At 41.6% G+C, this 26815-nt stretch overlaps 1 protein-coding gene across 1 annotated transcript in view; it reads left to right on the forward strand.

The window, feature by feature from the left end:
- Positions 1-26815, forward strand: part of SBDS (SBDS ribosome maturation factor) — a 471306-nt gene that overhangs the window by 122301 nt on the left and 322190 nt on the right. Inside the window, exon 2 of the mRNA XM_044054206.1 lies at positions 1214-1343. Coding sequence (XP_043910141.1) covers positions 1214-1343 — 130 coding nt within the window. The remainder of the gene's footprint in view (positions 1-1213; positions 1344-26815) is intronic.

A 26815-nucleotide genomic window follows, 5' to 3' on the forward strand; every position in this document is an offset into this window, starting at 1 on the left:
TTTTTGTAGCATATGCAACTGGGGTGCAAGGAAGAGCAATTTCCAAACAGACAATTTCAAAATGGATAGGAAATTGCATTCGTTTTTGCTACTCCTTTCATGGAAATACAGTTCCTGAAAATATCAGGCCTCACTCCACAAGGGCCACAGCCACCACTACAGCTTTCCTATGAGGGGTGGCTACCAAGGACATTTTAGAAGCTGCTACTTGGAGCTCCGTGCATACATTTGCCAAGCATTACAATCTACCTTTATACTCCAGATCCCGAGCAGGGTTTGCAACTGCAGTATTGCAGGGGATCTTAACTACACCATAATTCTCTTAGTACCTCCTCCCCCAGATTGGCTATGGTATTCTACCCATATGTTATGACTGCAGATGCATCCTTGAAGGACATAGTACAGTTTTGTACCTACCATAAATGTAGATGTCCGATAGGTATGCATCTGCAGTCAGGTTTACCCACCCGCCTTCCCCTCTGTGGTATTCCTAGGGTGCTTACCCCTCTTTCAGGTAGCTGGGGGAATCTTTTATGGTGTATTTGTTTGTTTGTTTATATATGTATATAATTTGCAAATGTTTGGAACTTTTCAGCCTTTATCCAAATTTAGCCTTCCTAGAGGGCACCTGGAATCTGGGGCAAGAAAAACTGAGAAAAATGCTTTTATACCCCAGACACTCTGACGTCGGGGAAAGTGCGACATCAGCCGAGGCCAGACCCAGACTTTGGAATCCGGCCGACCGAAGGGCTGCCTGAGGCAGGACAACCCCATATGTTATGACTGCAGATGCATACCTATCGGACATCTACATTTATGGTAGGTACAAAACTGTACTTTGGAAAGCATAAACTTGCACATGGTTGCACATACAGTGAGTGGATGCATAATATTATGTGGGGATATAAAGTACCAGCCATATGTTTGGTAGACAATCACATTCTTGTACCTTTGCTTGCCTTTCACAATGATTTTATTTGCAAACTGTTTTAAGTTGTGCAGTCATGCTAAGATGTCTTCAGAGTTTTGGTGTTTGATAATGCTTGGTATTCGGTTTAAAGTAGAATACACAAATGGGTATACTTGTGGGTATGATTACTGGGTAAACGGGTTTGAGTTGCTGCACAAACACATGTATATCTATACAGATTGTTGTAAAGGTTTATTTAGAAGTGTTTTAGAATAATGATTTCCTCATTTTTTTTCCTGTTAGAGAGAAGGATCTTGATGAGGTTCTACAGACCACTAGTGTGTTTATGAATGTTTCAAAAGGACAGGTGGCCAAGAAGGAAGATCTTGTTAATGCGTTTGGAACAGAAGACCAAACTGCTATTTGTAAAGAGGTTAGTTCTGACTAATTTGTGGTATTTACAGGTAACTTGGAAGGAAAGTCTACCTCAATTGTGTTTTCAAAGGGTGTAACTACTGAATTTTCTTGTTTTGTGAAATAAAGCCCTGGAAGAGCCCACAGGTCTGTAGTCTGAAACCTGAGTCAGTTTCCATTGAGATGTTACATCAAGAATTTGTGAAAGCCATGACTAGGTTCATAACTGTAGTTTGTTGCTATTAATCAACTGCTTAGAGAAGGAATAGAGTCCGTAGTGTGGAAATAGGCCCTTGTGGTAACTTTACATAAAGGAGGTACCTTGATTCAGTCATGAGTTATCACCCTTTTGCCATCCTAGCTCCACAGATTCTACAGAAGTGCGTACATGTTTATCTCCCCTAACACTTCAGTAATAAAAATCTCTTATTTCGAGTACAGCATGGCTCTTGATCTGATCGTGACACACAGATGCCATTGACAGGTGCTTGATGCCATTGAGTGACTCCTCATGCATTGAACTGTAGCAGGGCTGTCAAATCATTAATTATTCTTAAATTTATCCAAAGCATTTGATGTGGTTAGCCTTCTCTGCCTTTTGGAACTTCAAGACCCATTTTGGCCGTCTCTCAGTGCTTGTAGATTGCTCATTAGCTGCTTTGACAGAGTGCAGCCTGTTTGATGGGGTGTTGCAGTGTCTGTTTCTCTTCTGCCAGTCACCCTATGTATTGTGGGCTTCCTATTAGAACCTGAAACGCTTGAAATGTCGACCGTCATATGGTTGACACCATATGATCGACATTTCAAGTGTTCGAAGGTTAAGTATAATGGCGCCGTTCAGTGCAGAGTGGGAGAATTTCCCTTTTCTGCACTGAAGTGCGATCTCGGAGTTGGTATATTTAAATAGGGGGCTGTGGGGGGGCAAAGGGGGGCTTGCCCCCCTGCCTGCACTGTTAAGGTAATTTTTTTTTTGTTTTTTATTATATATTCGATCATATGTTGTCGAACATATGGGATTCGAAATTTCAAAAGTTCGATTTTATAATATAGACCCGTATTCTGCAGGGTGCAGTTCCTAGCTCTTTACTTTTCACTGTATTTATATTTGTAAAAAAGATGGTAGAGGACTCTGATGATGCCATACCTGCAGGTGCTTATCGCATTCATCATCTGTAAACTGTAGAGCATGTTCAACTTCATGCATTCCTGACTTAGTTCTTTCAGACTATGTTGCAAAAGTAATTAAACTAAAGCCACTCTTTTAATGTGCAAGAATTTCATGAAAGAGAGTGGGGATTCTTTTGTTCCATAATTGCAGTACTTATTAGACAGATGGTTGATTAATTTGGTAAAGTTTAAGTACTGTACTGACTTGGACAAATCTGAATCTTGGATGCCTTTACAGTGATAGAGCCATTTGTTACCTTCAGTTTTTGAGTTGTACTTCGTCAGTGTATCTCCTTCCATCTGATCTTTATGCTGTTCGTGTATTCATTAATCTTCGGGCTCCTCCTTTTCACAAGTGAGACAGAGTTAGTTTAGTTGCATCAGGTCACCCACCATACTAGTATCCACTATTATTCCTTGTTTGTAATGACTTGAATTCAACACCCACCTTCCCTAATTTATCTAAAATTTGCCAATAAACTACTAAATTCTCCCAACTAACTCTGCCTTGCATATGCTGTAGAATGTCACAAACAACACTGTGACCTTTAGGTCAGCTGATAGTCGTCCATTATCTAAACTGAAAAATAGGATGCGTTTCATTCTTCTGTGTCTGTGTTGGCAAGCTGTGAAGCATATGTTACATGCATAGTGACAAATGTATTCTAAGTTTTACTCCAAAACTCATTGAATGATTGTTCTTGCTATTTAGACCAATAGTTCTGGAGCTGCATGAAATGTATGTGCTTTTACATCACATTCCGATAATACTGCAGAAATCAGTAATTTCTATAAGCTGTTTTTGTGGGGTGCATAGCCTTCCTTTGTGACGATCATTATGTGTTATACTTATTTTGTATTTGTAGTAGCTGCTGCGCATTCATTGCATGCATTATTTGTTTATTTTGTATTTCTGCAAGTGTTTTATATTACGAGCATTACTGGTTTATTTTGTATTTCAGCATCTGTTTTGTCTTTATGCCTTATGTGACAAAAATTAACTTGCATTTCAATGCTTATTCTAACTTTTTCTGTTTCTGATTATTTTTAAATTCCAGTATATACTGAATTGTATGTATTCATTAAGATTAATTGTGTCTGATAATATATTGTATTTGTCTGTCTAACGGTTGTTCTTGGATTTGTTCCCTGGAGTCAATTGAAAATAGGCACTGCCTAGTTGGACATCAAATGCAAATAAGTAAATGAAGGTGAAGACTAAGTGAGCTATAGCAGTATGTTCCCTCTGTTGCCATGGAAGTGAAATTCTACAGGAACAGAGACTGGTATGAGAAAGGCTGCATACCAGATGCATGCAACCACAACTTGGGAATCGGTGGTAGCACTCTGTCAGTATATGACATGACTAAGATGGCTGGAAGAATTGTAACAGCTCTTATCATGTAGGGTCCATTATGTAATCATTAGTATTTTGTACATTGTTTTTGCCCCAGAAGCCAGTGTAAACCCTAAAACCCAGGAATAACTGAATATTATTGCAAATAAATGTCAGAAGCCTTACTACTGACCTCTCCCTCCAGCTGTAGGTAGTCAAGATTAATGTCCGGACTTCTCACATTAGGGGCATTACAGTAGTCTGAAAGTAAAAAGACTAAAGCTTGAGGAGCCATTGCAACTCCCTCTGGGGGGAGTTAGTTGCTTAATTCACACAGTGGTCTCGAGATGAAAGCATGACTATTTTACATCTGGTTGTCGGTGTACCCTTCTAAATGTCACTGTCTAGACATTAATTCCCACCCACCTATTCCCACTGTATACAACAGCTGTGGAGAGCCTTAATGTTACATACTCGTTGTCTCTGTTTTGGCAGGATTTAGTTTAATTTGGCTTCTTCTGCTTTGCTTAAATATGAAGTCTAGACTCCCATCAGGCAAATCAAATGATGGTGTTCACAGCTGAGAGAAGGTGAAATGTAGTAGAGTATCATATACATAGCAGTGATTCCTCAGATCCCCTCAAATGACCTCTTTTCTTGGGAGCATGTGCAGTGTGAGAGGAATGGGACCAAATCCAGAATCCTTTAGTACCCCACATTACAAAGTGTAGCTCAAAGAAGAATTAATCCCTGAAACCCTTCCTCTCTGCAGCCTGAGAGGTAAGAAGAACCAGGCAAGGACTGTGCAGGTAAAGCCGTAGTTGTATTCTTTGTTTTCAGTTGAGGCACCATGGCCTAGTAGCATCTTGTGTTACTAAGAGATCGAGGAGGACTACTCAGTGTAAATGTTCTCTTACTACCAGGAGATTTATCCCAATGAAAGCAATCTCATTGTAACAGCTGCTTAAAGAAGACCGATCATTATGAAGGAAACTGAGATTTGTGATAAAACATTCAGGTTGCACATTGACCACTTTCTTATTAACCAACACAAGGTCTTACTAAAGCTAAAAAGTAAAATGAAAATTATGCTGTTTGGTGCTTCCCATTGACTCAATAAATTCCCTTCCATCTGGTTGTTAAGCACAACGGTAACAGATCCTTTGAAACCATTCGAACCTACAGATACTCAGGAGTTTGGTTAGACCCTACTCTTAATTTTCACCAAAGCTAAAGTCAACAAATTGTTCTGTTCTAAAAAAAAAAGTCATACTTACTTCATCATTTTAGGATTTCTGTAGGTAAAGGTGCCCTCCTGGCAGAATTGGAATATGGACTTTTCCCCGTTTGCCACCATATTGTAGTCCATCTCCAACAACATCTGCAGTTTCACACTCCCAGGTCTGAATGGTGAGATGATAAAATCAGCAAGCAAGGGAGAGTTACTTGGCAAGTAGCTTCGCGTGGTGGACCTTATTTTCGCAAAACACTGGTAAATGGACTGTATTTTATGTAGTGTATATCGCTGTGATAAGTAGGTTAAAGAATAAAAAAGACAGCTGACTGCACAAGTCCAAGGATAAAAATGTGCCCAGTCTTGGTAGGTGCACTGATGCCAGGAGTGAAAAACAATGACTGTGAAGAATCCTCAAGACATGGAAGCATTCCTGCAGTGGGCTTAGGCCAGACTCCTAGGCACATGAGGAGATACCCCCTCCCCCAGTTGTAGAACTCCACCAAAAAACACAAACTGGCAGGCCAAAAAAAAGCCATAAAGATGATAGAGTGGACTGTTGAGGACAAGGAAGAAATTATTTACCATTACTAGTATGTAAGAAATCCAGAATTTACAGATAGAAGATATTCAAAAAAATTAAGAGAGAAATTAGAGGAAAGAATACTTGCACAAGAAAAACTGTCAAAAGCTTCAAACACAAATTTCTGTTCATTAATACAACAGATCCATGAAAAAGCATTACATAAAGAAACTTTGGGTCTCTTGGAAAATGAAGAGACAGGAAGTGTGAAACTATAAACAACAAAACCTAGAGATTTTTGAAAGGTATAAACAGATAAGCATGGACATGGGGAAAGAAAAAGAGATCCGATTATAGTGCAGTAGTTATTGCATAGGAGAAAGCAAAAGTAATCAATGCAAAAAACAGCACCAAAGATATTTGAAGAGAAATAAAGGCAAAAGCATCCGGATATGGAAAATCCACAATACAGAAAATAGGAAAACACAAGTGAGAAGTGGAAAAGAGGATTAGTAATGGAGAATTCAAAGAAATAGAAACTGAAGTTATGGATTACCCATGTAGTGGAGGATTTAGTATAGAAAATCTAAATTTGGTAATCTCCCAGCATCATCGAAAAATCCTCAAATAAATTAAAAACCAGTGGAATGGGAAGCATATGTATGATCACTTGCCACATGAAGATGCTCTAGAGCCTTTGGTAGGAAACCAAAAGTTCAGTTGAAGCTGCACAAGGGAAAGAGCAGGAAACCGTGGCATCTCTGATGCAGTCAGTGTTGGGGAGAGATAAAACAGTGACTTCCCATATAAAATAGCAACAGATGACACAGGATGCAGCTGAAAAGCATGTCATATGCAGGCAGTATGGAACTTTATGTAGAATGCCTACAGGAAACAGTTAAGAAAGAAAATTATCTAAGAGAAGAGTTGCTTGATTTAAGATAGATGGATAGACATATTAAGATTGATGAAAGAAGTATTGATTACAGAAACTAAATAAGACACAAAATGTTAGACGTTTGATAAAACAGATGAATAGCAGATACACTCATGATTTAACAGAAGTAAATAGGAGATATTCGTCTTTTAAGTTTGCCAAGTCTTTTGGGTTTCTAATATTATGACGGGAATGGACCCCATTCCTAAGTCAAAGTATGATTAAAGTTCATGAAATTGGTATTGTTTCAATTTTTGATATCAGCTAGTAGTGCTCTTCGCAGCACCCACAGTGTGCCCAGTAATGACTCCTCCTGCAGTTCGTATGGAGTTACATGTATTGGTAATGTATCCAAATATGATTGTAAATTATTTTTTATAAGACTTGTTTGTTCCTACTACTATTGGAACTCTCTAGGTATCTTTGTTCCACATTGTTCTTGTTTCTGCCTGCAGATCCTGATACTTTATGAATTTGTCTCTCTCTGTATGCAAGACACTGTAGTCACTGGGTGTGGCAATTTCAATGATCAATGCTACTCTTGTCTTCTTTTCTTGGACCACTATATACGGTTTTCTAGCATCTATCTTTTGAACTGTTGATAATGGATGATCCCATGTGATGTAGACATCTTCATTTTCTGTGATGCTTTGTGGCTCATGTTTCCAGTGTTTTTTGGCCACTTCAGTACCATAATGTTTGCAGTGCAACATTCTCACCACATTATTATGCCTTTTGGTATACAGTCCTTCTGCCATTAATATGTCACAACCAGCAACGAGGGGTGCAGCTGTTTCCAATTCGTTTTTTACAAAACCTGCGTTTGTCTGTTTCTCCCACATGTTCAATGGACTTTATAAACCAACGTGTACACCGCCCACTATCTTGTGCCACTAATATTAAGCTTTCATCTCTTGGTTTGAATTCGCCACTCCTTAACCATTTCTCTGTTCGTTCCTGATCAACATGAGGTTCTTTCAGAAGTTTTCTATACTTGCAACTATATTTATGCTCTTTCCACATTTCTTACCTTCTCATCTGATCCCTTCACCTTATATTCTTTTTTGTGTTTTGGCACATTCAGTTGCTGCCTGATTTTTTTTCTACTACTGGTTTGAATTCCATTCCTGCTTGGTGCCAGTAAGCTTCAGCTAGATTAAGCAGAGAAGTCATCTATGATTTATTCTCCTCATGTATCAAAAGTTTTGTTATGTTTGGGTCTTGTGAAGTTAGCAGATGTGTGGAGTCCCACGATTGCAGATCTATGCATATAATTACTGTGCAGTTAAGTTAATAACAAATAAAGTCTTAAAAAATGTAGAGCAATAATGGAAAGGAAGGGAAGAAATAAAATGTCATCATGGAAGCGTTGAATAGAGAAAACTATAAAGCAATTAAGATAAGATAAGAATTATCACTGTTAGAATAGTTTAGAAGAGGAAACTGAGCAACAGAAGTACTTGCAAAGACAGATGTGATAAAAGCAACAAGCAGTATCAGAAGAGGCCAGAATCTGTGGTACACTTTTGCAAATAACAAACTTAAGATATCAACACAAGCAGACAAACTTAGAAGATATGCAGATAATTATGAAGGAAAAGTACCAAATAAGCAATTCACTGATGACCCAAATTTTTTTTTATAGAGAATTGGGAAACAAAGCAAAAAAATAGAAGCAGTACCAAAAGTAGAAGAAATAGACATATTTTGGGAAATATCTATGAAGACCCCATGGAACTTAACAAAGATAAATGACTGGAAGTAGAGAGAAAAAGTAAAAACTCCAAAAACACACACTTCTCTTACAGTCTGAACCCAAAAAGCAGCAGAACACTAATTAAAAGTCAAAAACTGAATTTATTAAGTGCTTTTGTTTCACTACAGTGGAAACTTCATCAGAATACAAAAACATCCGATTTGGTCCCATTTTTAAAGTTCCTCCATTATCTAAATAACCAATTAAGCACAGGTATAAAAACCATCAAATAAACATTTAAAGAAACAACCTGTTACAATCACCAAATCTAACACAAAACATATAGATGTATACATATATAAAAAATCTTATACAAAAAGTCTTATACAAAAATTACATCTCCATGTGGACATCTCAGTTGTTGAGTTAGGGTCAGATATTAGTGGCAGGATAAATAAGAAAAATATGAATAGGAACCAAAAGTTTTTTATTGCAATTTACTCACTAGATAGTTGTAATGTTGTTAGTTGATTTTGGCCTTTGACAACAGAATATTGGAGGTTGTGGATGAATGTTCTAAGATAGTTTTTAAAAAAAGATAAATCTTTCAAGAACTTTTTAGAATCCTCAGTACCAGTCAGAGCTACTAGAAGGGGCATGTATAAGTGTGGTCGGTGTCCAGAGTTTGTGGTGAATGATGTTAACTTACAAAGTTCTTATACATGTGATTCATCCCATGCTATTTATCTTGCTGCCTGCATAGAATGTAAATCATTTTATGTGGGTAAAACCAGTAGGAAATTCAAAGAAAGGGTATATGAACATTTATTATGTATACGAAAAAATGATATGAAAAATGCACTGGCTAGACATGTTGAATTTCCTTCACATTTCTTTAAGTTCATGATCATACACGTTTTGAAAGACCAAAGAGGTTTTATAACAGATGAACATTTATTGAAAAGTGACCTCAAATGGCAGTTAAAACTTAATGCCATAAATCTTCCAGGTATTAATGAAACCTGTTCAATAAATTGTTCATTTAAAATTAAAATATGTGGAGATGTAATTTTTGTATACGATTTTGTATATATGTATACATCTATATGTTTTGTATTAGATTTAGTAGTTTTAATAGGTTGTTTCTTTAAATGTTTATTTGATGGTTTTTATGCCTGTGTTTGGTTATTTTAGGTAATGGATGGACTTTAAAAATGGTACTGAATAGGATGTTTTTGTATTCTGATTAAGTTTCCAATGTAGTGAAACAAAAGGGCCTAATAAATTCAGTTTTTGACTTTTAATTCGTGTTCTGCTGTTTTTTGGGTTTAGACTGCAAGAGAAGTGTGTGTTTTTGAACTTAAAGATGCTGAATGGACAGAAGAAGTAAAAGAAACCGTTAAGATGTTCAAATGTACAGGATATGAAATGGATGGAATAACTGCCTGAGAAATTGAAACAACTTTAAGAAAATGTCCTAACTGGGAAACCCCAGGCCCAGATGCAATACCTAACTTCTGGCTAGAAGTTCTTCACATGAAGGTTTGGCTTCAAGTAAGAACTACTTATATGTGCGTCCTGAACAGACACAGACCTGATTAACAACAGGAAAAGCAATACTCCTGCTTAAGAGTGAACCTGTTAGCCATCCTAAACTATAGACCAATAGCTTGCCTTTAAACAATGTACAAACTATATACCGGAACTGATGTTGACAGAGTTTATATTTAGCAGAAAACTCATTCATGGCAATAGAACAAAAGGGCAACAAAAGAAAGTCATCTGGATCAAAGGGTCATTTGTTGCTAAATAAAGTAGTAATGAAAATTGTAAAAGGGGAAAAATCCAAGTATAACATGGATGGATTACAAAAAATGTATTTGACATCATCCCATATTCATGGATTAAGGAGTGCTTTACAGTTGTATATGATACATCCTACATTGATCAGTTACATTACAGTGACTATGAAACAATGACAAACCACTTTGCAGTTAAACCATGACAAGGGGAAAATTATTATCCCAGGGATAAAATTTCAGAGGGGGGATATTCTAGGTTGATGGTTTGTCACCGTTGTTGTTTTGTCTTGCCCTTAACCCAATAAGCTGTTTAATTAACAGATTAGGTCTTGGTGATTCACTCCCAGAAAACAAACTTGCTTAAAGATTTCTCATCTACTTTTTGTGGGTGACAGAATTATGTAGCTCATCAGATGACAAGTGCAAGTATTTAAAACTTTCTCAGATGATGTAAACATGCATTTGGTCTTGATAAATGTGCAAACAACATTTAAATCAGGAAAGTTGGAGTACCAAAAAAATATCAGTCTAGGAAAGGAATGTGATATAAAGGAACTTGAGCAGGAAGGTGTGTATAAATATATGGGAATTGATGAAGGATTGACAATAGTTAAACTGACAGAACACCTCTGCACCACCTTCACCAAGGCCATATGGCTTCCCATTCCACAAAGAACCACCCTTCTCCCAGGTTCACTGACATTCAAGCTGTTTAGTATGTAATAATTCCCAAACATGACCTGCATGTAACCTGAGGTAATTTACCTCCTCCACCCCAAACTTCTTATCACCTTCACCTCATTAAACCAAAGTAAACATTCTGTCCTGACTGAAATCACTGCTGCAGTATTCCTGACATATTGATTGTTAACACTTGATGTCTTCTGGCTGGGGTACCAAAGCTTCAATTTCCCTAGATCGTATATCCAACACACAACCTCAGCTCTTATGTGCTGAGGTATAAAGACAGATGGATGACCATGGATCCTCAGACTTTTCTCGCCACCATCTGGAACACAGGTCATGCATCCATCTGACTGTTTGCTGTTTGGCTGTTGGTGCCTTTACTTCATTCGTTTTATCTAGATGAGAGCCCCATTGGGAATCTTCCTTTTTATCTTACAATATTTTGTTGAAAGTTGTAGATGTAAGCTAAGAGGGGTAGGTGTGGGTGCAGTAGGCAGATTACATACATGGACTTGGATGCTAAGTGTCTTTTTTGCCCAGGGCAGGAACACTTGTCACATATCTTGCTCTGTCTGTTGAGCATTTGTTCCAAAAACTCTTGGGTCCAGGCTTTCTACTCTCAACACATTTCTCGAGACCCAGCATCTTAAACACTTGCCGTGGTCCAGTTTGCCTGAGTTTACATCCTCCAACATCCCTCTGCCACAGAATAAAAATACTTAGGCCTCAAACAGATCCACAGTCCAACTTTTCTGACTCCATATTTGCTGAGGTTACTGAACCTGCAGTACATCAGGCTACTTCTCATTTGCCCACTACAGAGACCCTGTCAAAGGCTTGTATGGCTCCTTATGCCTTGCAGACTGTCGATAAATCCAAGGAACAGTGTCTCATCATCTTAGAAGGACTGCACGCAGTTCCTCAAAGTTTAGTTAGAGAAGAGATCCCAGGCTCTCTAATAGAAGTTCGACGTGGTTCCAAACCTCCGCATCTCATCCAGGCAGACATCATGCCTAAAAAGAGAAAAACAGAAGATAAGCATGTGACCTCTCCCACAGTAACTAGAGAAAAATTGGATGGATTTCCCTCAAGGGTTTTTCAAAGCTGTTATGTCTTTGAAACCTGCCTTTTTTGAGTCTGTCTCTGCTACTCCTCTAAAACCTACCCTGGTTTCCTTTTTCTCTGATGAGCTTCCAGACTATGACTCTGACCATTCTCTCAACTGTTCCTCTCATCTACATTTTCCAGGTCACATCTCTTCCGATGAAGGGGAGTCCCTCGCACCTGATTCTGCCACTGAGGGAAGCTTCCTTTGGGAGACTGTACAGAACATGATAAAACACTTTGGCAATCCACTCAGATCTCTTCAGAAGAGGTATTACACCCGCTTGGAGATGGGTACCTCCTGCCCCTTCTCCAGTGTGTCCTGTAATTGAGGCTTTCCAGGATGCGTTTTTAGTCCTCGTCTGCACCTGATTCTCAGCTCCTAAGATACCTGACAGGTTTTACAAAGTCCCTGATGACCTTAAGTAGCAATACAAGAACCCAGTGGCAGAGCCTTTGGCAGTATATTTCTCTTCAGATAAGCCCTCTAGACTTCTGCTCGTTGCTAATGCCCTACCTTCTGACAGAGATAGTAGGGCTATGGGGAAAGGATTACACCTCTGCTACTCTTGTCTTAAGGGCAGTTAATTGCCAGACTCAGATGACAAAGTATTAGATCTCTGTTGTTAACCCCTTAAACAATGATATCTTGGATCATCTTACAGCAGACTCTGAGCATCAGATGCAGAGCTTACTTTTACAGGCCACTCAGATTGCCAGACACAGCATTAAGTGCAGTTATGATGCTATGGATGCTTCCAGGGCAGCAGTCACTGTTGTTTACAGATGTGCATGACTTCGCAGTCAGCGTTTACCTCAGGATTTCAAATCTAAAATTGTAAATTCACCTGTGGTCAAAGACTGTTTTGGCCCTCAGATAGCCCTAGAATCTGATTCTTGAGCTTCTCCCTTACCCATAATGCCTCATTTCCCCAGATTACCTCAGATCACTTTTGCCAGTCATGAAGACTGACCAGGATTGTGACTCTCTTGAGCTCCTAGTGGGTTAGTGAATTTTTGTTGTACCTTATTTCATCCTCTACATCATTTTTTCTTCTTTTTAACTATCCTTTACCTTGCTATGTGCGTATGTTTAATGTGTATATATATATATATATATATATATATATATATATATAAAAATTTGTTTACATAGATAAATTTCTTCGTTCATCTGTTCCTCTTCGTTGGCCTTCACTATGCAACTTCTCTCTTACTTTGTACCTTCCCTTTTCTGTCTTTCCTTTTAGAGAGTTACCATGTCTGATAAACTGGTTGGTTTAAAAAAATGCACTTTCTGTGTCACAAAATTCTGATGCCCACAGGGAGTGTGTTTACTGCTTAGGCCCTAAGCATTTGGATTCTCCTTGTTGCATTTGTGCAGGTTTTAATCAGCGTGCCACAAGTGACAGGATGAATGCATTGATATTAAAGGCCTTCTGCCTTCTTATGCTTCTTCCCTTGACACTTCTACTTCAGGTTCTCAAACCCCCAAGAAATCAAAAGAATCCTGTGAACTCCGTAAACGTTCTCTGGATAAGGCTTCTCCACTAACTGTGGCTGAACCACCCAAAAAGTTTTAGAAGTCTGTGGATCCAAAGATTTCAGATCCAACACCGTCTGTGACTGTCTCTCAAATTATTACTATTAGGACTTCCTCAGAGCTGGTCCCTCTGACTGTTGGATCTACTGGGCTCCAATAATCACCTAAAAGATCTTACAGGCCTTCCTCCACCTCCTTGTCCGTCGGGTCTTCCCACAGTATTTCTCAAGCAGAGGTTAATAGAATGATTACATTTCTCAGGACACAAATCCAGATGGGGGGTTTGCCAGCTTCGTCCCCCTCTGGATCTGTGAGCTATCCATCTGCCTTTATTCCATTTGCTCCTCCTCTGGTCTGACCATTTTGCTTAGGAGCCCTCTGATCCGAAGCCCCGAAAGTCAAGACATCTGATCCGACAGTGCCCGTCTCCAACTCCGACCATCTCCTTGACTCATTCGGCTCCAACAGTGTCTGAGCCGAAGCCTCGATGTCTGATCTGAGGGGTTGACATCTACTCCTAAGTTTTCGGAGCTGTCGCTTTCCCTCAGAGCTTTGGCATCCGACAGCTCAGAGCCAACTTCTCCCTCAGACTGGGAGGTCTGTGGGCCTCGAGGGTGGTCTGCTCCTGGCATTTTGGCTCTGGAGGGACTGCCTCTGACTTCTGCGAGCCTTTCTGCATTCAGTGTGGTAGAGAAGGGTTCTCTTTCTACCTAGAAGAGCCTCGACTCTTGTGTCGATGTTCCACCTCTGCTTTGGATCCTGCGCCTGAGTCCTCTGTTCTACCACCTCCAGGGCAGCCAGCCTGGAAGAGCTTCCAGCCAGTTCCACTTTCAGAGTGCCCCGTCTCTTCTGATGCCTCCCCAAAGCATCCCACTGAGGAGGTTCCTCGTAAGAGAGAGTGCAAAAGGAGCATCTGAATTCCCCCCAGGACTCTGTCACTGAGGACACCAACTTCGATGAGGGGGAAGGGACCCCCAGATATCCACTTGAAGATGTCTGTTTTGGAGACCATCTTGAAATCCTACACCAGAAAGGTGGATGGTCTGCCCAAAACACTATCCAGGAGGAATCTGTATTTTTGGAAGCTTTCGGGTGTACCCCAGCTACATCTTGGTTGTCCCCCCACCCCCGTGGATGACCTTATTGACCATGTCTCCTGCAGAATGTGCAAGAAACCGGATACTGTGGAACCTATTCCTAAACGACCCGACAAGGTCCTCAGCTCTCACAGTGACAGACAGCATTGGACAAAGCTATCCCCATAGATGCCATGGTCATTGCAGCAGCCACCAAGAAGCAACTAGCAGAGCAAAGCTGCACTGTCCACCCCTAAAAGAGAGTCTAGGGCTTTGGACAGATTTGGGAAATGGGTCTACGCATCAGAAACCTTTGCATTGAGATCACTGAACTACTTGGCACACTTCAGTAGATTTACAGAGGGATTTTAATAAGGAACTGTCTAGCTCTAACCCAGGGTTCATGTCTTCAGAGGAACAGAAAACCCTTTCCTCCGACTGGTCCCCCTACAGTCTAGCTCTAATGCGTCCATGAGGCTAATCTTGCATGCCGCAGAGGGTACCTCAAGGGCTGCCGGTTCAGGTATTGCTATAAGGCGCCATGCCTGGATACAGTTTTGTGACTTTGCAGGACCTTTCAAGGCTTCCTTCATCATTCTCCTTTTGATGGATCACCATTGCTTGGCAGCACTGTTAAAGAGATTGTCTCCCATAGTGAGAAAGATGGAAAGACATTGTCTGACATCGGAATCTGTTTTTCTACCCCACAGAGACCTTTCTCCAGGAACAAGTGTGGTGGTAAAAAATATGTGGCTGAAAAAGTCTGTGTCCTCTTCAGGAATCCCAGGGAAAATTTTCCCCCCAGAGGCAGAGAGGGAAACCATTATAATGATAGATGCCACCCATGCAGCAGAGGGGGTCTGCACAGTTAAGAATCAAGTGATTTGTTCTTGGATAGATCCTTTCAGTGCTCCTGAGAGGTTGCCTGACTGTCCCTCTCTAGAGGCAATAGGAGGGCAATTGTTCTTGTACCCAAATGCCTGGTTAGCCATCACAAATGATAGTTGGGTAGAAAGGATCATATCCAGAGGATATTCCATTTTTCCAAATACCAAAACCAAGGACCCCCCGACCAACTCAGATCTGGAATCTACTTGGGGTTCTTTTTAGTGCCAAGGAAGACAGGGAACCTGAGGCCAGTCTTGGACCTGACATTCCTGAACAAATCGGTAGACAATTCTAAGTTTTAGATGGTCACAGTTCAGCCCATTATACCACTATTATGAAAGGATGACTGAATGTTCTCAGTTGATCTTCAAGACGCGTACCATCATATCAAAATGAACAGGTGCTCCAGAAGTTTTTTCCGCTTCCGGCTAGGGGACCGTCATTACCAATTTAGAAGAATACTCCCCCAGGGTGTTCACCAAATGCATAGCGGTATTAGCAGCTCACTTGAGACTGCGTGGATTTGGCATGTTTCCTTACCTAGACGACTAGCTCCTAACTGAATTAACCAGACAACTATTACTACAAGCCAGGGACTATCTAGTGTCTGAGGATGTGCTTAATGTCCTGTAGGAGGCCTGGAAACCTAGTACTAGGAGATCCAAATGGAAAAGATTCTCCATCTGGTGTCTTCAAATACAGCTAGACCCATTTCAATGAAAGGTCCCTTTAGTGCTATCCTACCTGTGTGAATTGTTGCATGCAGGGCTGGAATATTCTTCGGTTAAGGCCCACCTAGCTGCTATTTCGGCTTGTCTGCCTCTTGACCCTCCTCTTGCCTCCTGGCTTCCAGTGAAGTTGTTATTTAAAGAAGTACTGCCTCTCAGGCCCCATAGGAGGGCTATTTCCATCCCCATGTATCCTTAATTATGCTTCAGAGAAAGCTCACCGTTGCACCTTTTGAACCAGCATCAAAAGTCTCTCTAAAATATTGCACTTGAAAGACTGTGCTTTTGGTGGTCCTGACATCAGCCAGTAGAATGACAGAGCTCCGGTCCTCATGGCCTCCCACCTTTTCTAATCTTCCATAAGAATAGAATGACCCTAAGGACAAACCCGCTCTTTATGCCTAAGGTGGTCAATGAGTTGTCTCTGAATCAATGTATTCACCTCCCCACCTTTTTTCCACATCCCCAGAGTGACAGTCCTGCATTCCCTTGATCACAGACAACTACGATTCTAGCTTTACAAGACCAAGTCCCTGAGGAGATCAGAGCAGTTGTTTGTCTATTTTCACCCCAGTTCTCTGGGAAAAGTGGTGATAAAACAGACTGTTTCTGCCTAGATTTCCAGGGAAATTTCCTTTTATTACACCTACCATGGCAAACATCTAACCTCAAAAATTCAAGCCTACTCCACTAGAGCCATGGCCTCATCTGGAGCCATCTTCAAAGGACTCAACACTGCCTCCATTCTAGAGGCAGCTACCTGGACATCTGTCCATACCTTCACCAAACACTACAAATTGGACCATATTTGCAGGTTTAGAGCAGGGTTTGCTAGGTCAGTCCTGCATGGGTTCTTGGAAAACCATTCCATACCACCCTCCTCCTCTTCTCTTTGAGCTTTGGCACTCACCCAAAGGTTATGAATACTGCAACATGGAAGAGAAGGACATCTATGGTTATGGTAAGATTTTACACAACTGTTCTTTCCGCCTGTTATTTCACCTGTCATAAGGAAATTACAGAAGAATTATTTTACAGCCGGACCTGATAACTTGGCAAAAAGGATTGCAGTTCCATCCAAATCTTTAATCTCTTAGCTTGACTCTATGGATGATGGGATTTTAGTCCTTCGACATCTTTCCTCTGAAGAGGTTGTCTCAAGTCCCAAAAGAGGCTAGGAGGCCCACTGCTAGTAAATCTTATTCTGCAAAGTGGAACAGTTTTCCTTTTGGTGGTGCAGACATAGTCAGGACCCCACTCTTAGCACAGGTCCCTGCAGTACCTCAGTGAACTTCTTCGATTAGGCTTGCATACTGTTCCATCAAAGCTCACTTGTATCTGCAGTCAATGCCTGCCTTCCTCTTAGCCCTCTGCTTATGACTAGGCTGGAGGGCATGCTTTTCCTCAGAGGAGTTCTGCATCTTAACCTTCCAAGGAAACCCCCTCTCTCCCCCTTGGGATCTTAATTTTGTGTTAGAAAAGCTTACTCTGCTTCCCTCTGAACCATTTCATTTGCTTCTCTAAAATTCTGTACTTGGAAAATCATCCTCTTTGTCACCCTCATATCTGCCATGAATGTTCGAGATACAAGCTCTCATGATTGGGTCTATATTAAAAGACCGAAGAGGTATTTCAGTGAACACCTCTTGGTCGACAAGTAATGAGTGAACACACTAAAGGGGGAACACTTGGCCATCCCCATGTGTTTGCCCCTTTCCTCACTGTAGTGTTATCTCGGAGTTGGTATATATAGTTGGGGGGTGTGGGGGGCACAGCCCCCCACGTTATGTTTTAAAGTGTGTGTTTGTGCTAACGGTTTCTTTCTCAGGGAACTAAACCGCTGTTTTGAGTGTTCGCGCTTTACTGCATTCGCTCATTACATGTCGACTAAGAGGTGTTTGCTGAAACACCTCTTCGGTCTTTTAATATACACCCTCACGGCCACCCCCCCTTTTTCTTTTTTTTCACAAAGACAGGGTGACTTTCAGGGCTAACCCACCCTTCATGCGTTAGGTATTGAACGAGCTTTCTCTCAGTCAGGCTATTCATTTTCCCACCTTCTTGAATGGGGGTGGGTGGTTACACTCTAGATATTCACAGGGAATTCAAAATTTACCTGGACAAAACTAAATTCTTCGGAAAGACTGACCAGCTTTTTTGTATCATTTGTCTCCTAAGATGGAGCAACCAGTCTCCAAACAAACTATTGCAACCTGGATTTTAAAGATGCTCTTTTTCTTCCCACTTGCACTATGGTAAGACCTTGCCATTATACCCTAAAGCACATTCCACTAGGGCAGTCACTTTCTTAGGAGATTTCCACAAAGGAATAGACTTCACATGTATCTTGTAGGCGGCCAGTGGGTCCTCTGTGCATACCTTTACCAGACACTACAAAATTGATGTTTTCTCCATGTCCGGTGCAGCCTTTGCTAGGGTTATTACTGTCAGGACTACTAGACAATTCTTCTGCTCAGTAGACAACCACCCCTCCTTTCTCCTTCAGTTCTGGCAATTGGCCATATGTTAGTAATACTGCAACAGTGATTAGATTCTGGGATATATAGTACTGTTGTTTAAGAATTGACAGTAGATGTTCTACTGACCACTGTTGCATTCCATCCAACCCTCCAGCCCCTCTTTTCTATCTCGCTTCCATCTTCAGTTGTTTCTCCCCCTTAGCTCCAGCCTTTGCTCTCTTACATGGGTACAGGGGAGTTATCTCACCAATTTGAGCTGTACCCCTTCTAAGTGACCAGTCTCCTTTGTCAGTAGTCTTCAAGCTGCTTGCTTGGAGATGGTCTCAGGATCTATGCTCGTATGTCTCTTTTTTTTATATCCCAATGCATACAAGCTGAGGTCATGTGTCAGACATGCAGCATAGGGAAGATGAAGCTTTGGTACCCTGGCCGGACATCAGCAGTAATAACCCATTGTCAAGAATACTGCAACAGTGGTCAGTAGGACATCAACTGTTAGAGCACATTCTGCAAAGAATTGAATTTATATCTTTCCAAACAAGCATAGTGTAAATGCCACCACAGTTGCAATGTTACATAGACCATAATCAGCTGCACCAACAGGCTTCAGCATAAGTTAAAGTTATGTACTCACCATAACTATGCATCTGTGTTGTCCATTTTCATTCTTCCTCAACGTTTGGGTTAAGGTTCTGTCTTTGGATCTGCCTCAGCCGCATTCCACAGACTTCGTATTCAACTCTTGAGTTCTCCCTCTACCCATAATGCCCTTGTCCACCCACAATACCGCAGATCAAGTTTGCTGCCTTAAAGGTCTTATATATAGCATGAAAACAGATGAGAAATAAAACCAGGGCTCAAGCCTGGAACAGGTTCCAAAAGTCCATTGGATTACTCCAGAATATAGGAAGGGGAAAGGAAGGATGGGAGTTGAGGAAGAAGGAATATGGACAACACAAATGCATATTTATGATGAGTACATAACTTTAATATCTGATGTTGTCCTTTTCATTCTTCATCAACATATGGGACAGAGTCCCCAGCTACATAAATCTTGGGTGGCCCTCATGGAAGGATATGCCAAAGAACTGCTGAACCAGAGACAGCTCAGCTTCTGGAAATTATGTCCAAGTTGTAATGAGTAGTAAACGTATGAGCAGTAGACCAGGTGGCTGCTGCACAAATGTCGTCAGTGGACATTCTAGATTAGAAAGCAGATGATGCGGCCATGGATATGTTTGAATGAGCCTTAGGTGGCAGTTAGTTATCTGTTTAGCGATGTAACTTTAGAAATTGGAGATCCCAATCTACTAGGTGAAAAGAGAGAAACGGTTGGTCTGTTTTTCTGAAATCTTTTTTTCTACTTAAATGGAAATGTAGTTGTCTATGCAGATCTAAAAGATATAGCATGTGTTCTCCTTTGTTTGAAAAGTTTAGAAAGAAGTCTGGTAAAAGAAAAGTTTGATTTATGTTTGATTCAGAAGCTACGTTTGGTAGGAAGGAGGGATTACTTCATAAGGTAAGTCTAGCTTTATGAAAAACAATGTGAGGGGCTTTGGAAGAAAGAGCCTGGTGTTTGGGAATCAGTTTTGCAAATGGAAAACAGCTCTTTTAGCGGCTAATACAAGACAGAAATTTTAAATCCTTTTTGCTGAAGATTCAAAGGGTTGTTGATTTAAACCTTGAAAACCACTGTTAAATCCCAAGGAGGTGACTAATCTTTCACTGGAGGTCTGAGCAAGAAGGTGCCCTTTAGGAAAGCCTTGCACAACTTGGAAGCAGCCAAGCAAGAAGGGTTGTCTCTTGAGTGAAAATTTGATATGACTGCCAACTGTACTTTGACTTTGATTGTGGAAAGAATAACACATTCTTTAAAGAGAGAAGCAAAAACTCCAGCACAGAAGAAATGGGGGCAGTGAAAGGATCACTGTCATTTCTAATGACCTTAATCAAGATTTTTTTTCCATTTACTGTTGTAAATCCTCTTAGTGGAATCTTTCTGTGAGGACAGAAGTATTTGAACTGAGGAAGAAAGCCTGGGCTATCTAGCTGTTAAACAAACTGGAGAAACCTTGCCGTTAGTTTGGGGGCTGGAATATTGGGATGTTTTATCCTTAAGGGATGTGACAGAAGATCTGGACTATGGTCCAGTATCCAAGGAGGGTAACGAAGATGAGACGAAGGGAAAGGGAACTACACCTGGCGAGGCCAAAAGAAGGCAGTGAGGATAACGGAGCTCTTCAACCAACTGGCTTTTCTGTAACAGTTTTGGAATCTGAAGTACTGAGGGATAGGCATAAAGGAGACCAGAGCACCAAAGATGGACTAGGGCATCTCCCGTTGACTCCCTCAGGAGGGCAGTCAAAGCAGAGAGTACCTACTGCACTTTGTTGTTGTGGGGAGAAGCAAAAAGATTGCAGCAAGGTTTGCCCCACCAATGGAAAATTTTCTCCACCACTGATTGAGGGACCACTCGTGAGGTATCTGAATGGACCTGCTGAGTTTGTCCGCTAATACGTTTGATTTCTCAGGAATGTGCATTGCCACTAGAAAGTGGATGGAGGAGATTGGTCATTGCCCAACTTACATTGCTTCTTGATAGAGGGAGTAAAATTGACACCCCCCTTGTTTATTGATGTGCCAGACCACATATTTGTTTTTTCTTTTTGAATCGCACTAGTCCCCAGAGGGCGAACCTCTTGAAATGCCTGCAACGTTAATAGGACTGCTCTCATCCTTAGGACATTGATGTGGGAATTGGTCTCTTGGGGGGACCATGTGCCTTGGACCATCCCTCCCAAAAACTACCCCCCCCCCAAGTTGGAAGGCATCTCTGGTCATTGTGGCCACTGGGGGAGACTGAATGAAAGGGCAACCTGTGTAAATGTCAAACTGAATCTACCAATGAAGATGGTTTCTGCATATGAGAGTAAGTTTGATTGGGAAGGATATAGGTTGTCAAAGAATAGACCACTGAACAGCCAGAGTCCATTGAAGAGCACTCCTAGAGTAACATGTTAATGGGACTAATATTATAGATGCTCCTGTGGAACCTAGGGCCTGAAGGACAGGTCTGGCAAGAGGAGCAGGATGAGAAAGTATTTGTTGAACCTGGGACTTGTGTACCTATATGGTGAGGAGATAGAGAAGCAATATGATTTATTGTATTTCGATGACTATCAATGAACTCTAGGCTCTGTACCAGTCATAGTTTGGATTTGGAAATGTTGACTGTAATGCATAGTGTTTGGCAAATTTAGAGCAAATAGTCCCTGATCTGTTCTAGGAGAGTCCTGTTTAAGGTTGTGAGGAGCCAGTCATCTAAGTATGGAAACAGTTGGAATCCTTGCAGTCTCAGGCGAGCTGCTACACTTGGTAAACAACCCCGGTGGCTGTGGTGAGTCCAAAGGACAGGCTCCGAACTGATAGTGTCTGACTCCCAACTGAAAGTGCAAAGATCTTTGGGAGCATCCGTTTATTTTGATGTGATAGTACGTGCCGTGAAGATCAATTTGAACATATCGAGTCATCCCTGTGTAAAAGAGGTAAAATGCTCTGAGAGAGGCTCCACGTCTGTGCAAGATGGCAGCAAAAGAAATCCTGAGGTATTGGGGGTGGACTAGGGTGTTGTGGGTAGAGGGAGGAGCTCAAGAGTTGGATCCGAAGTCTGTGGAATGTGGGAGAGTCTGATCCAGGGTTGTATCCGTAACCCATACATTGAAGAATGTAAAGGACAACATCAGATCTGTGCATTAACTTCCCACGTCATTAAATTACCTTTGTCTCTTTATATTCAAGGCTTCCTTCAAGCTGCTTCGAGTATTTCTTACATGTTGTAATTTGTCTCTACTTACTACCTGTAATGTTTTTCTTCATGTAATTGTCTTTTACTTTTTCCATGTATGGTTAAATGAAAATGGTCGATGTGGATCTGCTTCTGCCTTGGTTAACAAGTCAATGAATGAACCTTAATAGAAAGTGGAAGGGATGAGATCAGTCAGAAAATGTTCACCATTCTCACTGCTCCAGTTGCCTTTAGCTGTATGGGCTATATCCTGCCCAGGATACAACAGCTGCCATTTTCACAAAGCTCTGGCTCCCTCCCACACCCTCACTCTGAATGCTGATTGGACAGCCCATTTGTGGAGGGAAATCATCATTGCTAGTGACTATTACTTCAGAACATGTTCTTCGTGTTTCACTGTTGGAGTCATTACATTTGGGTTATCTGCTTGCAGGTTGCCCTCAGTCGGCCTGATTAACAAAGTCTTGGGTCCTGCGTCGGTTGCTGTCCCTTCTTTATGACGTCAGGTCGTCAGGGGTATAAAACATGCAGCCGACGCCATTACATCAGTCTTTCTTGCCGTGCGGTGCCTGAAGCAGAAGCAGTTTGCAAGTGCCGGTCGACTGACTCCTGAAATTTTCGTTTTCGAGTTTCAGAACCAAAGTCTTAAACTAAAACTAAGTACCCCATTGGGGAAACATTTTCTTGCTCCTTACCGATGTCAGTAAAAGTTAATAATTGCATTACTTGTGGAAAGCAAATACCTCATAAGGATTTTCATTCGTGCTGTATTCCTTGCCTAGGCCCTGACCACGACATATCTTGCTCTCGGTTTTGTGCTTTATTTAATCAGCGCACTATCCATTATCGGTATATTTTTGCCTCTAAATATTTCGGTTCTCTGTTTAATTATCCAGAAATGTCATTGGTTAGCCATCTGACTACTGGGATTCTGAAAAAACGTAAAGATAAAGACAGAGACAGGCCGCCGAGGTCCAAAACTGCCGATGACGCTTCTCCTAAGCCAGTCGCCAGTTCACCGGTACTTAGTGAGGCACTTTCGCAGCCCCTGATACCTGCTACTTCTGATTTGCAGGCTTCTACTGAGACCCATTCAGAGTCTGGTATGCCACGAGATGCTTCAATTATGGAACCCGCGGATATCTCTACCTTGCATGGGTTCGGAGCCGCTGTGCAGGCACCGGCTATTAAGGGTGTATTCAGGCCTACGGACTTGCATATTAAATCAACGCCTCCTTGATCCATGTCTAAAAAAAACGATGCCCAGGCCACATGCTCAGGCCTCTATGCCTAAAAAACAAATGATAAGAATGGCTGAAGATCTAATAACTCTAATCAGGGGTAGCCAACCCCCCCCCCCCTTCTAAGAGGCCTAGGACCAAGGTTGATTATGACTCTTCTGATCAGGATTCTGTTTTTTCTGACTCTTCTGATTATCTGGATTTGTCCTTACCTACTTATGAGGATTCTGATGCAGAGGACTCAGTTCCCTCTGCTTCCCCTCCTGAGTATTTTTCTTTTGGGGAAACCTTACATACTCTAAGGGAGCATTTCCACTGGGAAAAGCCAGGATTTTTCTGATTCAAAAAAGAGGCTTAAGGATTTCCTTTTCCTACCTCAGCATAGGCCTTTAGTAATTCCTCCTGTACTAGACATTGTTGATGATGCTTTCTCGGAATCTAGTTTGGTCCCTGATTCCCTGCCTCCTGCTCCCAGAAAACCTGACAGATGCTGCAGGGTCCCCGAGTCCCACAAGTTCCTTTTCAAAAATCCTATTGCAGATCCAGAGACTATTTAACAGGGGCCCAAGGGCATTAAGGCTTCTACTGCTAAAAATCCTACCCCTTCTGGACAGATGGGATCAGAAGGTTTACACTTGTGCAACCTTGGCCATTAGGGCTTTAAACTGCCAGTTTCATATGTTAAAATATCAGCAACATGTTATTGGACTGCTTAAACAGAAAATTATGTTGATTCCGGACTGTGTGGAAAATAAAGAATTACAGGATGTAATGCATTTTGCCGAACAAGTTGGAAAACGTACTTTGCAGTGTGGTTTTGATTCATTAGAGGCCTCTTGTAGGGCTGGTGTTACTGGGTCTGTGCTCAGAAGGCATGCTTGGCTTAAAGAGCAATCTTTGCCTGATCATGTTAAAGCTAAATTGTTGGATGCTCCTTTAAATCAGGACCGCCTATTTGGCAACGAGGCTGAGGAAGTTCTTAAAAAGATGGAAGATAAAGCTAAATCTATGCAAACTGTTAAAGATTTTTTACAAGTTTAGCCTCCTAGATTTAGTAGGCACTGGCCCTCTAAGAATTGGTCCTTTCCAGCCTCTTCCAGGTCTTCTCAAGCCAAACCCAGACACAGCAAAAAACCCAGGTTTCAGTCCCAGGGGACACGCAGAACTAAGCAGTGGGGAGGCCTCCACTTCCAAGTCTGGGAATAGTAAGACTCCCCCCTATGGTAAACTGTCTCAGTGACTTCCTTTTAAAATTTCCAAGCGCTTATCAACTGACAGCCCCTTTGGGGGGAAAGATTGCTCTTCATGCAAAGAATTGGGAACTCATTACCTAGGACAAATGGGTTTTTAAATATAGTGTCCCAGGGATACAGATTTCACTTCCACACATTGCCAACACCAAGTGGGTGGTTGGACCTACCCCCAAATCAGTGGGCAGAGGCCCAAAAACAAGTACTTTCTCTCTTAAGCATGGGGGCTATTCAACTGGTACCATAAGAGGAAAAGGGACAAGGTTTCTACTCGAATTTTCCTGGTACCCAGAAAAGACAATTAATGGTGTCCTATCCTGGACCTGTTTACTCTAAACACCTTTTTGGAGATTCCAAAATTCAAGATGCTGACTCTTCAATTACTTCCTATGCTAGGCAAAGATGCTTGGTTGGCAACACTAGATTTAAAAGAAGCATACCTGCACATCCCAATCAGGGAATCTTGCAGAAGATACCTACACTTCAAAGCAAGCTACATGCACTATCAGTTCTCTGCACTGCCCTTTGGCTTATCTACTGCGCCCAGGGTATTTATAAAGTGCCTAGTTCCAGTTATTGCATTTTCCAGGCAAAAAAATATTCAAATATACCCATACCTGGACGATTGTCTAATTCAGGCACAAAGCCAGAACATACTTTTGAATCATCTGGCCTTTGTACAAAGGGTTCTAACTTGTCTGGGGTACACCATAAATGAAAAGAAATCACACCTGGTACCCTGTCAACAAATTATATTCCTGGGAGCAAGCTTGAATACAACTTCCCAGATGGCTTACCTCATGACAGAAAAGCAAATTCATTTGACAACCTACTTCCAACAAGTGGCCACAAAAACCCTGCTATCTGCAAGACAAATACTGCAAGCCTTGGGGTTCATGGCCTCCTGCATTCTTCTAATTCCATATGCAAGACTGCATATGAGGAAACTACAGTCGTTTCTAAAAAGCCTGTGGTGTCAACATTCTCAAGACCTAGAAACAATGATTCCTATCATACCTTGCCTACACCTAGAGTTCCTTTGGTGGGCAGAGGCCTGCCACCAAAACAAGGGACTACCTTTCACACCACCCCCTGCCGCCCAAACCCTAACAATAGATGCATCAGACTATGCATGGGTGGGCTCACTGGCAGGGAAGTGCATTCAGGGCAAATGGAACCCAAGTCAATTGCACCTGCATATCAATCAAAAGGAAATGTTAGCTGTACAGAATGCTCTGACAGCCTTCAAGGACCCCATTCTTCCAGGAAAACTAATGGTAAAGACGGACAACACCACTGTTATGTGGTACATAAACAAGCAGGGGGGTGCACATTCTTACCTCCTCTGCAAATTAGCCATGGCATTGTGGATCACAGCCTTGAGCTACCAAGTGCACCTACAAGCTTAATTCCTGCCAGGAAAATTAAATACACTGGCAAACGGACTAAGCAGAAACCTCATGGACCCACACGAGTGGAAACTGGAACCAAGAATTTTCAACATGTTGACAAGTAAATGGGGGAGCCCAGATATAGACCCGTTTGCCTCTCCCCAAAACTACCAATTGGACAAATTTTGCACAAGGACTCCCCACAAACAAGCCTGGAAAGTGGATGCTCTGTCCTTCAGCTGGAAAAACCTATCAGTCTATGCCTCCCCCCCCCCCCTCTGCCTCTGCTCTCCAAAGTACTACTAAAAATCAAACAGGACAAACCAAGGATGATTTTAATTGCTCCAGACTGGCCATGCCAACACTGGTACTCCCTCCTGCGCAGTGTGTCACGGTTATCTCCATGGCACCTGCCTCAGACTCCTTCCCTGCTGTCTCAGCAGGAGAACCAGATTCTGCACTCTCAGCTTCCAACACTGATCCTTGCAGCCTGGCTAATTACTTAATCTCTCCTTTACCATCCCTCAGCAAACCTGTGATGGATATCATCTCAGAGGCAAGGAGGCCTAGTACTAGAAAATCTTATACTGAAAAATGGAAAAG

This window comes from Protopterus annectens, chromosome 13.part0 (genome assembly GCF_019279795.1).
Source record: "Protopterus annectens isolate FY-2018-M chromosome 13.part0, PAN1.0, whole genome shotgun sequence".
Lineage (NCBI taxonomy): Eukaryota > Metazoa > Chordata > Ceratodontiformes > Protopteridae > Protopterus > Protopterus annectens.